The sequence below is a fragment of the Trichomycterus rosablanca genome, chromosome 7, assembly GCF_030014385.1.
Source record: "Trichomycterus rosablanca isolate fTriRos1 chromosome 7, fTriRos1.hap1, whole genome shotgun sequence".
In the NCBI taxonomy this organism is placed as follows: Eukaryota; Metazoa; Chordata; class Actinopteri; order Siluriformes; family Trichomycteridae; genus Trichomycterus; species Trichomycterus rosablanca.
The window spans coordinates 18431445-18445157 of NC_085994.1; the positions used below are offsets into that span (position 1 = coordinate 18431445).

Below are 13713 nucleotides of genomic sequence, written 5' to 3' on the forward strand. Positions count from 1 at the left end.
CTTAGTAAAAAGATATATTTTTGCTTACTTCTTGCGTCTCGGGGAGTGACGTCTATCCTATGCGACAATGAAGTCACGGGCTGCGTCCGGAATCGCATACTTACAGAGTACGTACTAGATTGGAGGAAGTATGCACTACTCGGCCGGTAAAAAAGTACATCTTACCAAAGTCAAGTGATGACGTGGGGACGTGATGACGTAATATCACAACAGTTACAGACTCATTACAAACCCCACTCGCCAAAATTTAGGATATTTATCATCTTTTTGTTATTTATTTGTCTTTAAAAAATGTTATTTTATTTATCTTACTTACACTTGTGAACAGAGGACGCCGTTTTCCGAGTCTTTCTTGTTTCTTATTCCGCTTCAATCGCCTACGCAGCTCCAGTTGCATTATGGGATACATTAGCGGACCGCATAATATAACTAATAAAGTAACTTGTAATCTAACTTAGTTACTTTTAAAATCAAGTAATCCATAAAGTAACTAAGTTACTTTTTAAAGGAGTAATCAGTAATCAGTAATCAGATTACTTTTTCAAGGTAACTATGCCATCACTGCTTATAAGGCAGGTTATTCGAACGCACTACTTAGCGATTCCATCGGGTTTCGCGTTTAGCATTTAGCATCTTGCCATTAAAACCAATGGAATGAGGTGGGACAGCGCTAACATGTCAATATAACATCTCGATTCGTGTACAGAAAACGGTTACTTTTGCTGACAAGCCCAAACTTGCAAATAAAAACAATTGTTAAAAATCAATAATTATTTATTTACGTTTGAAAATAACTTTGTCCGCACCGTCAGCCATGTTTATTTTTCTGTGAGAGAAGAGATGCCGCAATGAATTCTGGGATTGCCTTCATCACTAAGGACGCTTCCGATTCTCACTCGTCTTGAGTCAAAATAACATTGAAATATTAAGATGCCTCAGTAGTGAGCTTAGTAAGGCATCTCGGATTTCAAACAGGTGTATAGCTGCTCTTTTGTTTGTATAGTTTTTTTAAAATAATGTTTACTACTTGAAGAGGTTTTGATTGTGAAATAAAATATTAAATGACCCATTTTGTCAATCCTGTTAATTCCCTCATGTGATATAAGATAAGATATTGAAGCTTTCTTAGTTTAATGCTCAGTTTCAACCGAGTACAAAGATGTAGCTTGTCATAATATTTTGTATCCCTTGTAGGCAGCACCCTTTTTCACAGATGAGCCCCTTATTTTGAGTAAGATACATGCATTATTAATATCATTTTTTTAATATCACAATATATTGGCAATGCTAGTTTTTTCCAATATCATGCAGCCCTAGTTTAAATTGTGTGAAGTAATTCCAATGGCATAATTTATAATGCAGAAATAGGCTAAATCAGGGATTCCACTATCTTTCAATACTTGTTTTCAAAACAGATTTTAAGCTTAATTCTATTTTGTAAATGTGGCCTCAGAGTCACATTTTTTTAAATGCAGCAAAATGAAATATCTTAAACTGGAAAGTAGAAAACCAAAACTGCTATTTAATATGAATTATGTTTTCAAACAGAGCGTCTACATGTGTGTTTTTTTTGTTAGGTACTATACAATACTAATAGAATGTATCTATTGTTGGACCCTTATTTCTCTGCAGGCAAAATGTTTTTTCAAGGATATGATTAATTGTGGCACTTATCACAAATAAAATTACAGTGTGTGGTCATAAGCTTTGGTGGTGATAACTGATATCAGATTTAATTTATAAAGAAAATTTTATAAAGGAGAAAATCGAACCAGTGACATCACAGTGTCTGTAACATGCAATGTACTGACCGTTATATGTATATAACTTTTTTTTAGAGCATTCAAACAAATGGAAATTCTGAATACGAATTTACTACAAATGCAACTGTATTAAAAATATGGCTGCTGATGAAAACCATCCAGAACGGTGATTTGTTCTGGATCAGAAATAGCAGGAATAACTTCAGTGGAATATGCAGTAACAGATGACCTGAACATCTAAACACCAAAAAGTGAAGGAACATATGAAGAGTGGGGAGGAAACGTTTATTTCTTCTTTCAAATTTAAGATGATTGGTAGTTTGGAGACTTTTTGTGTTATTGCTGCTCTATTACTACTTCATTTTGAACAGTGTAATAGCGCTTGTGCCCGAGCTGAATATGAGATAAATGGAGAATGCTGTCCCATGTGTGCACCAGGTAAGACAAAGTATTTAAGATTTGTTACAAATGTTAAATATTAATCATAAAATGTATTAGGATAAATCTATAAGTGCAAACATATACAAAATACTTTAGCATTTGGATTGTTTTTACCAGGAATCTTTTTTTTCTGATTTAGTTTTTGCATGAGTGAAAACATGCACTAGCATTACATTATGCAAGCTGAAATACAAATGTAATATAATGTAATAAAGAAAATTGCATCTGTTAATTATTTAATATAGTTGAATCAAAAGTCTGAACACAACACACAGTCACATGAAACAGTCTGGAGAAACACTGAGGTGATAGCATTAAGTGGAACTACTGTACAACTGGAATCACAGCATTAGCTACTCAGTCCACCAAGGACCCGAAACACAATCACAGCTTAATGCTTTTCCCTCAACGTTATGTTATGTTTACTCGTGTTGTCTTTATTTAAAAATTAGTTGAATGATATTAATAAAAGACCAAAGATAGTAATAAAAAAAAATTGAAAAGGAAATATTTTATATAGCCCATTTCTTTGTAAGGTCTGTCAGTATTTAAGAAACTACCCAATAAAGCTCTAGGAAAAGTTCTATTTCAGCTTTGTGATTAATGTTTTACAGAAGGCTCTTGATAGATATAATGGACCAACCAGTCCAGGGTCTATTTCCACTTTTCACTTAATATTTCACTGAAGGCTTTAGACATACAGATCATGTTTTCATGAAGCACTGCTCTCTATCAAGTCAAGTCAAATCAAGGTTTATTTGTCACATACATGGTCATACACACAGTACAACTAGCAGTGAAATGCTTTAGTGACTAATCCGCCACAGTAGTTGTCGGAGCAGTCGTGACGGCAGCCGACCTCACCGGCGCCATCTTTCGCAGAAACAAGAAATAATGAACACATTGGGAAAGAAGGGGATAAAAAAAACAGCAACCAGATTGTGCTCCCTTTAGGAGGACGTTGGATTTGGGTTAGGAAAGAGTCCATTCCCGCAGCAAGAAAAAGTTTGTACAAAGTTCGCGATAACATGGCTGTGTCCAGCTCTTACTGCCCAGAATGAAAACAGTCACTGGAGGCAGGGTAGGTACATAGCAACAAGTCCTCTGGAGGAATTTCCTTATCAGCTAGGCCGTTGCTGATAACAGGGGAGCCAAGAGCAGAAATTACTTTTGTTTTGTCTGAGCACTATCAAAATTTAACACGAACTCTCAGAATTAATGCGTCTCTGGTTCACCTCATTTCGCAAAGCCGTAAGTTTCTCCAAGATGAAATCCATATTGCGATTAATATTCACAGTCTGAGTTCCAACGGCTTTGCCCAACATATCAATTAAATTGGGCAGTTTCTGGGGACCTTCGACAACTGACCCAACTCTTTTAATTTCCCGATACAGCAGGGCGAAGCCTAATCCAATCAGCAAAAACCCCACAATCAAAGTTCCGAATAGATAAACATCCTCTACGTCCTCCAACGAAAGAGGTGCCAGGCACACGACCGTCCACTTCCCCCACGAGTCCATCGCGTATCCTGCCATCTGCGTTCCGTCGGGGCATGTGGGTTCCCCCGAACCAGAACTTCTCGATGAGAAGATGGTGTCAATAGCATTCAGAGACCATTTAACCAATTCCATAATTTGTTCTTTGAGGAGCAGTGCTAGAAAAATCTCTGTAGAGCAGAGTAGACGAGACAATACGATACAGGAGAAGCGCCAAGCAGGGAAGATAAGGAAGGAGGAGGGAAAAGTGCGTCCGTCGTCCACGAGAGCTAGAGAAGAATGGGGTTACTGAAGTTAGTTATATATGCATGTATACTACTTTTTAAAAGTACTGTATCTTTGTGTCATGTAAAGTGTTGTGCCATAAATAGTAATATTAAATTAGGGGGCAAAAGGAGGAGAGATTTTAAGATGCAATACAGGTCATTAGCTTCTGCTGCTTAACAAGGATTTCTAGATCCTTAGCTAATGTTTTGCCTTTTTAGGAACCCATGTTTATAGACATTGTACTGAGTACACCAGTACAACCTGTGTACCATGTACTCAATCAACTTACACTGCAGAACCCAATGGGCTTTCACATTGCCTTAGCTGTAAAATGTGTGATTCTGGTAAGTGTTTTATAATTTTTTTTAATAAAATGTACTTTTATGTGCAAATATGTTTTTTTTTATGTCTTAAACACATTGATTATTAAAGTACTGTATAAAGTACAGTACATGTCCAAAAATTCCAGCAGACATTAAAAAGGTGTACGTTTAACATGTAAAGTACATAAAATCAATCACACAGTAATGCAGTCTTTATAGACAAACAGTTGCTATTTAGTATGTTCATATAATCTTTCACTGGACAATCTTTGGACATGTATGTGTGGTGTTCAGATATCTTTGGGGATGAAACATATGCTTTATACAGATTTTTTTTTTACAGGACAGGGATTAATGGTAAAAACTCCCTGCACACTAACTTCAGATAAAGTGTGTGAGCCGTTAAATGAATATTACTGTATAGATCTACAGAAAGACAGCTGTAGACATGCTGAAAAACACACAACATGCAGTCCTGGACAATACATAAAGCATAAAGGTTAGTGGACCAAATCTACTATAGGGTGTTCCAGCATTTCTGTAGTTCTTGCTTAAAATGACTGTGATTAATATCTGTTATTTTTATTATTTAGGAACAGCTTTTACAGACACTGTATGTGATGAATGTGCAGATGGTACCTACTCCAATGGCTCACTTCAAATTTGTCAGGAGTATTCAAAGTAATTATTCATTTGTTTAAATATCAACTAGTAAAACATTTTATAGGTAATGAGATTTTTGTGTACAAACCTCATTTCCAGAATTTTTAAAATATGAACATGAGAACAGAATCTGTTGCCTGAGGCAAACTGGGACCAAAATTAAGTAAGCTGTACATCAATTTTATGCAGAAATGCTGTGGAGATCTCTGGGCCATATCTAATCTCAGATGAGCCAAAACATGAAACATAGAAACATGTTGTGTTATGGACAGTTGAAGTTTCTTGTGAAGCAAAAATGGGCAAAAATTACACTTTCAAACTGAACAGTGTAATTAAGCTGGAAAGGTTATGTACCACAGTGGGAAACATGCCTATGTTTAAGAACAACGTTTTTCAACGTGCAATTGCAAGGAATTTAGGGATTTCATCATCTACAGTCCATAATATCATCAAAAGATTTAGAGAATCTGGAGAAATCTGTGCAAGTAAGCGGCAAGGCTGAAAACCAACATTGAATGCCCGTGACCTTCGATGCCTCAGGCGGCACTGCATTAAAAACCGACATCATTCTGTAACGGATAATACCACATGGGCTCAGGAACACTTCAGAAAACCATCGTCAGTGAACACAGTTCGTCGCTCCATCTACTAGTGCAAGTTAAAACTCTACCATGCAAAGCGAAAGCCATATATTAACAACACCCAGAAACACCGCCGGCTTCTCTGGGCCCGAACTCATCTGAGATGGACTGACGCAAAGTGGAAAAGTGTCCTGTGGTCTGACGAGTCCACATTTCAAATTGTTTTTAGAAATCATGGACGTCGTGTCCTCCGGGCCAAAGAGGAAAAGGACTGTCCGGATTGTTATCAGCACAAAGTTTAAAAGACAGCATCTCTGATGGTATGGGGGTGTGTTAGTGACCATGGCATTGGTAACTTGCACATCTGTGAAGGCACCATTAATGCTAAAAGGTACATACAGGTTTTGGAGCAACATATGCTGCTATCCAAGCAATGTCTTTTTCAGGGACGTCCCTGCTTATTTCAGCAGGACAATGCCAAGCCACCTTCTGCACATGTTACAACAGCGTGGCTTCGTAGTAAAAGAGTGCGGGTACTAGACTGGCCTGCCTGCAGTCCAGACCTGTCTACGATTGAAAATGTGTGGCGCATTATGAAGCGCAAAATGCAACGGAGACCCCGGACTGTTGAGCAACTGAAGTTGTACATCAAGCAAGAATGGGAAAGAATTCCACTTCCGTTTCAACAATTAGTGTCCTCAGTTCCCAAACGCTTAATGAGTGTTGTTAAAAGGAAAGGTGATGTAACACAGTGGTAAACATGCCCCTGTCCCAACTTTTTTGGGACGTGTTGCAGGCATCAAATTCAAAAATGTATCCGTTTGAATATTAAATATCTTGTCTTTGTAGTGTATTCAATTGAATATGGGTTGAAAAGGATTTTCAAATCATCGTATTCTGTTTTTATTTTTGTTTTACACAATGTCCCAACTTCATTGGAATTGGGGTTGTATTTAGAGTGAAATACAAAGATACAAAAAGACACACACTGCTAGGTCATCTTAAAATAAACATACCGATGTACTTTAAAATACACCAGGAAAAGTTATATACATTTTTATTGATTTCTGTTTGTTTTTTTACAGATGTGAAAATATGAATCTTATAGTAATAAATCCAGGAACAAAATCTACTGATGTTGTTTGTGGAAAACAATCTCCAGTGATTTTAATTGTCTCATCTGTAGTTGTTGTAGCACTCATAGTTGTAGCACTCATAGTTGTAGCATGCATCTACAAAAAGAAACAATGGTGTAGGCCAAACGGTAAGTTTGACCTAACTTATCTAAAAATATATTTTGGTAGGTACGCATGTAATTTTTTTAATAGTTAATTTTGCTATATTGGGTTTTTTCAGATGTTATTTAGACGTCAAAAAAGAACAAATGCAAAATATGTAAGTACATTACCTTTTAAATGTTATTTTGTTAATGTGAATTCAGTAGTTTGCAGTAAATCAGCTAAAAGAAGGAAATAAAGTAAAATAGATTAAAGAAGAGTACATTGTTATTGAAATTTGCTCTATAAAATTATTATATGTATTTTTTTTACATCTACTAAACATGTCACCCTGCAGATTCCCATGCTTCCAAAACCTTTTTGGAAAAAAACATATCTCCTGTACCTAGGAAATGATAAACACAATTGTCTTTGTTATTGCTGTAATTTTTTAAAGCATTCTTATGGATTTTGCATTAGCTTGTTTGCACTAAGTTCAACACCTAAATGAATGCTTTTGCCTACACAGATCACACAGGTCATGTGGCAGCACTGCTGTAAAGCATGCAAACTAAATGATTTCTTTATTTTATTTTGTTTGTTTAGTCTTTTTGCAGACCATTAGATGTTTAGGTCACTGACGATTGCAAGTTGGATAAAAGTGTCAAATCTACGACTGCAGCACGTTTGCCCTGTCACGCAGATGGAACAAAAAGTCGTGTGAGATCCTGTGTAACAAAAGAAAAAAAGATTTATTCCTCCTCCTACCATCATTTTACTCATGAATGAAATGCTTCAAGAGGCTACTTTAGTCCTATAAGTCTAAATATCAGAGATTGGTCAGTCTATGCATGTGACAACAATCTCACAAGCTTTACACACGCTCCTGATAATATGCCATGTTGAAAGACTTGGAAGATGTGGCATGTGGCAAAGGTTTTATATTCAGATGAGACCAATATTTCTGGGCCGAATTCCAACCGGTATGTTTAGAGAAAACCAAACCCAGCACACTACAGAAAATACACCGTATCTGCTGGGAAGCACTGTGATGGCAATTTAATGATATGAGGAGGTCAGAAATTATGGATGCTATATACTGGTGCTGGTCATAAAATTAGAATATCATGAAAAAGTTGATTTATTTCAGTAATTCCATTCAAAAAGTGAAACTATATTATATATATAGTATATTATATTCATTAATTACACACAGACTGATATATTTCAAATGTTTATTTCTTTTATTGTCGATGATTATAACTGACAACTAATGAAAATCCCAAATTCAGTATCTCAGAAAATTAGAATATTACCTAAGACCAATACAAAAAAATGATTTTCAGAAATGTTGGCCAACTGAAAAGTATGAACATGAAAAGTATGAGCATGTACAGCACTCAATACTTAGTTGGGGCTCCTTTTGCCTGGATTACTGCAGCAATGCGGCGTGGCATGGAGTCCATCAGTCTGTGGCACTGCTTAGGTGTTATGAGAGCCCAGGTTGCTCTGCCTTCAGCTCTTCTGAATTGTTGGGTCTGGTGTATCGCATCTTCCTCTTCACAATACCCCATAGATTTTCTATGTGGTTAAGGTTAGGCGAGTTTGCTGGCCAATTAAGAACAGGGATACTATGGTCCTTAAACCAGGTACTGGTAGCTTTGTCACTGAGTGCAGGTGCCAAGTCCTGTTGGAAAATGAAATCTGCATCTCCATAAAGTTGGTCAGCAGCAGGAAGCATGAAGTGCTCTAAAACTTCCTGGTAGATGGCTGCGTTGACCTTGGACCTCAGAAAACACAGTGGACCAACACCAGCAGATGACATGGCACTCCAAACCATCACTGACTGTGGAAACTTTACACTGGACCTCAAGCAACGTGGATTCTGTGCCTCTCCTCTCTTCCTCCAGACTCTGGGACCTTGATTTCCAAAAGTAATGCAAAATTTACTTTCATCAGAGAACATAACTTTGGACCACTGAGCAGTCCTTTTTGTCTTTAGCCCAGGCGAGACGCTTCTGACGCTGTCTCTTGTTCAAGAGTGGCTTGACACAAGGAATGCGACAGCTGAAACCCATGTCTTGCATACGTCTGTGCGTGGTCGTTCTTGAAGCACTGACTCCAGCTGCAGTCCACTCTTTGTGAATCTTCTCCACATTTTTGAATGGGTTTTGTTTCACAATCCTCTCCAGGGTGCGGTTATCCCTATTGCTTGTACACTTTTTTCTACCTCATCTTTTCCTTCCCTTCGCCTCTCTATTAATGTGCTTAGACACAGAGCTCTGTGAACAGCCAGCAATGACCTTTTGTGTCTTTCCCTCCTTGTGCAAGGTGTCAATGGTCGTCTTTTGGACAACTGTCAAGTCAGCAGTCTTCCCCATGATTGTGTAACCTACAAAACTAGACTGAGAGACCATTTAAAGGCCTTTGCAGGTGTTTTGAGTTAATTAGCTGATTAGAGTGTGGCACCAGGTGTCTTCAATATTGTACCTTGTCACAATATTCTAATTTTCTGAGATACTGAATTTGGGGTTTTCATTAGTTGTCAGTTATAATCATCAACATTAAAAGAAATAAACATTTGAAATATATCAGTCTGTGTGTAATGAATGAATATAATATACAAGTTTCACTTTTTGAATGGAATTACTGAAATAAATAAACTTTTTCATGATATTCTAATTTTATGACCAGCACCAGTATATCAGTATATCAGGTTCTTGAAGAAAATATGTGACTCTGCTAGGCAGATAAAGTTCACTTTTAAGCATGAAAACAACCCTAAACACTACTGAAATACAAAGCAGTGGAGTGAGGAGAGAAAGGTGAATGTGAATGAAAATAGCAGTGCATTGCCAGTCACCACAAATATTGACTGAACTCGAACAAGGACAAATGGGCAAATATTCTAATCTAGGTGTGCAAAGCTGGTAGAGACATATCCAAACAGACTTAGGGCATTATTACAAAGGACTAAATCAAGGGACTTACTTTATTTAGTAACACTTATTCTAGTTTTTAATTAATTTATTACCTTTTCTCATTACTTGAATGTTGTAAATAAAGCTGGATAAATGTATTTTTGATATTTGATTTCAGCCTGTAAGACAAAAAATCTGCTATAAAAAACAGTCAAAATTTTTGTATTTTTTTTATTTTTTGAGCCATTCAGATGTGGACTAACTTGTGTGTTTTAAATTGTGAACTGCTGGGTAGACATTCTTCAGAATTTTCTGAAAGAGAGCAAAATTCATGGTTCCATCAAGACCATCATACTTCCAAAACCATGTTTGACTGTGTGATGTTTTTATGGTGAAATGCTTTACGGCAAATGTAACTTGACCCATGTTTTCCAAAAAGTCCTACTTTTGACTCATCCACTACATATTATCCCAAAAGTGTTGGTGGTCGCAGTGGTTTGCGCCTTGCAACTCTCCCTTTGGTGTTATTTTTGTCTGTTTGTTATTTTGTGTTTGTGGAATCATGTACGTAACTGAGGTAAGTGTTAAGATGCAGTTCTTAAGATGTGTGTCTGGGTTCCTTGCTTACAGTGGTGCTTGAAAGTGTGTGAACTCTTTAGAATTTTCTATGTTTCTGCATAAATTGGACCTAAAACATCATCAGATTTTCACACAAGTACTAAAAGTAGATAAAGAAAACCCAGTTAAACAAATGAGACAATAATATTGTACTTGGTCATTTATTTATTGAGGAAAATGATCCAATATTACATATTTGTGAGTGGCAAAAGTATGTGAACCTTTGCTTTCAGTATCTGGTGTGACCCCCCTTTGCAGCAATAACTGCAACTAAATGTTTCCGGTAACTGATCCAGTCCTGCACACCGGCTTGGAGGAATTTTAGCCCATTCCTCCGTACAGAACAGCTTCAACTCTGGGATGTTGGTGGGTTTCCTCACATTAACTGCTCACTTCAGGTCCTTCCACAACATTTTGATTGGATTAAGGTCAGGACTTTGACTTGGCCATTCCAAAACATTAACTTTATTCTTCTTTAACCATTTTTTGTAGAACAACTTGTGTGCTTAGGGTCGTTGTCTTGCTGCATGACCCACCTTCTCTTGAGATTCAGTTCATGGACAGATGTCATGACATTTTCCTTAAGAATGCTCTAATACAATTCAGAATTCATTGTTTCATCAATGATGGCAAGCCATCTTGGCCCAGATGCAGCAAAACAGGCCCAAACCATGATACTACCACCACCATGTTTCACAGATGGCATAAGGTTCTTAGGCTGGAATGCCGTGTTTTCCTTTCTCCAAACATAACGCTTTTCATTTAAACCAAAAAGTTCTATTTTTGTCTCATCCATCCACAAAACATTCTTCCAATAGCCTTCTGGCTTGTCCATGAGCAGACGAGCAGCAATGCTCTTTTTGGAGAGCAGTGGCTTTCTCCTTGCAACCCTGCCATGCACACCATTGTTGTTCAGTGTTCTCCTGATGGTGGACTCATGAACATTAACATTAGCCAATGTGAGAGAGGCCTTCAGTTACTTAGAAGTTACCCTGGGGTCCTTTGTGACCTCACCGACTATTACACGCCTTGCTCTTGGAGTGATCTTTGATGGTCGACCACTCCTGGGGAGGGTAACAATGGTCTTGAATGTACTCCATTTGTACACAATCTGTCTGACTGTGGATTGGTGGAGTCCAAACTCTTTAGAGATGGTTTTGTAACCTTTTCCAGCCTGATGAGCATCAACAACTCTTTTTCTGAGGTCCTCAGAAATCTCCTTTGTTCGTGCCATGATACACTTCCACAAACATGTGTTGTGAAGAGCAGACTTTAATAGATCCCTGTTCTTTAAATAAAACAGGGTGCCCACTCACACCTGATTGTCATCCCATTAAATGAAAACACCTGACTCTAATTTCACCTTCAAATTAACTGCGAATCCTAGAGGTTCACATACTTTTGCCACTCACAAATATGTAATATTGGATTATTTTCCTCAATAAACAAATGACCAAGTATAATATTTTTGTCTCATTTGTTTAACTGGGTTCTCTGTATCTACTTTTAGGACTTGTGTGAAAATCTGATGATGTTTTAGGTCATATTTATGCAGAAATATAGAAAATTCTAAAGGGTTCACAAACTTTCAAGCACCACTGTACCTTGATAAGTCGCTATTGCATTTTGGGTAATGGCTCTCACTGTGATTTGCTAAAGTCCTGGAGCCTTTTAGCCTGCTTTATATTAAAGATTTCTCCTGGGATGCTTTATTTTCATAGTGAAGTTGAACACGATTGTCAATTAAATTAACTGGTTGATTTAGTAGCTAAGGGGGCTTTTTCCCCCCACATATAGCCAGGTAAGGCTGAACAACCTGTAACTACCTGTCTTGTCATGAATATAATCAAAGTGTAAAACATAATGTTAAAATCTTAATAGAACAAACAAAAGTCAATTACTGAAATAAAGTAAAAGCATACTACTACTTGGGTCCACTTGGGTTATCTTTGTGTAATGTTGAAAGTAGTTTGATGATCTAAACAAGACAATAATGCTAAAAGTAGAAGAAATTGCTAAGGTAAATGTCTTTACTGTTCTTTTAAAACATCTGTGGAAAATCATCTGCCATCAATGATAGCCATAGAACGTTTAAATCCAAAGTTTTGCCTTCTTTCCGAGCTTGATCTACTAGCTGCCATTGCTTGTTTTTCGACATGTTGAGTCAATTCCTCAAAGACCCTGATTTATTTTTGCGTTAAATATTCTCTGCAAACTAGATTGCAATAACAACAAGACAATGACATGGATGTTTACCTCCCATCTTTGAGCCTATAGCCTGTGAGCCACATCGATAGATAACTGGAAAGTATTGGTTAGACCAGGCAAGAACATGAACCCATCAATGTTCTATGGCAAGGCTAAAAAGAAGGCTGGAAATGGGGCTGAGAATAGGGCACAGGTGGCTATTCCTCCTGATGAGTGAGTCTAGCTTGCTTGATTACAAGATTAATGTGGCAAAATAAGAGGTACAGCAAATGTAAAGGGAGACCGTCTCAAAGTGTTGAGTTCTGTCTTAAATAGAAGTGTCACAGGTGACTTGTGCACCTGTTCCACAAAGCAGCATGCGCCTGTACTGTACGGACTACTGGCCAGAGATGGTCGCAGCAAGAGGGAGATGCAAAAATCCTGCCTGCCAAGGCATCATCAGGGTGAATTGCTCTAAGCGTAGAGTGTACCTCTGCCCTACCAAGGAAGCAGTGGCGGCTGCTGGTCTTTCAAAGAGGGGAAGCTCATTGTCGGCTTACATCATAAAATTTGTCAATTTATTTATATATTAATGTATAAATTCTCCCCTTTGTTAGTTTTCAAGAAAATGGCATGAAATGGGTTGCAGTTTGTCTTCCGACTTCACTCGCAAAATCCGCGATGGTACTGAAGCTCCCAGCGACAGCTGTCAATCAAAACGGGATTCAGCCTTTTGACTGATCCTCCAATCATCTTGCAGAAGCTCAGCGTCCAGAATACACAGATAGTTTCTGATAGTTTTAACATCTGCAGGCTCTTATGAAAATTCCAATCTTGTTAGTAATATATTGCTTTAAAACAATATGTATTTAATTCCAACCCCTTATGCTACACCAGACATATTGGTTATATTATCTTTTATTTGGTCTTTTGATCAAATGACAGTGTTGCTCCATAATAAGCAATATAAGAACATATGCCTTCTACACAACTGTTAGCTTTAACAATCTGGTGGTAGATTTATTTCTGTGAATTTATTTGAATAGCTTTTGAACAACTGGTCATTTTGCTTTATAAAAAATACTAATTTTACATACTACAACTCTTACAGCTTGTTTTGGAGCAATATGACCACTGGTTTAAAAGTTATTAAATATATTGAATAAAGATATGTTAATACTTTGTAATAAAGAGTGACACTCAATATAGCAGGTGTAGTGTGTCTTCTGGCTTACA

The 13713-nt window shown here is 37.3% G+C and overlaps 1 protein-coding gene across 1 annotated transcript; it reads left to right on the forward strand.

Annotated features, from left to right (window-relative positions):
- Positions 1-1892: 1892 nt before the first annotated feature.
- LOC134318013 (tumor necrosis factor receptor superfamily member 14-like) lies at positions 1893-6901 on the forward strand. Its single transcript, XM_062998754.1, has 6 exons — positions 1893-2201; positions 4186-4311; positions 4634-4789; positions 4884-4971; positions 6620-6798; positions 6891-6901. Exons 1-6 carry the CDS (start codon positions 2027-2029, stop codon positions 6899-6901), a joined length of 735 nt encoding a protein of 244 aa, XP_062854824.1. The 5' UTR covers positions 1893-2026.
- Positions 6902-13713: the final 6812 nt, after the last annotated feature.

Coding starts and splice junctions, on each gene's coding strand:
- LOC134318013 (XM_062998754.1), top strand. CDS start 2,027: ATGAAGAGTGGGGAGGAAACGTTTATTTCTTCTTTCAAATTTAAGATG. Junction 2,202..4,185: donor CTGTCCCATGTGTGCACCAG/GTAAGACAAAGT, acceptor TTGCCTTTTTAG/GAACCCATGTTTATAGACAT. Junction 4,312..4,633: donor CTGTAAAATGTGTGATTCTG/GTAAGTGTTTTA, acceptor TTTTTTTTACAG/GACAGGGATTAATGGTAAAA.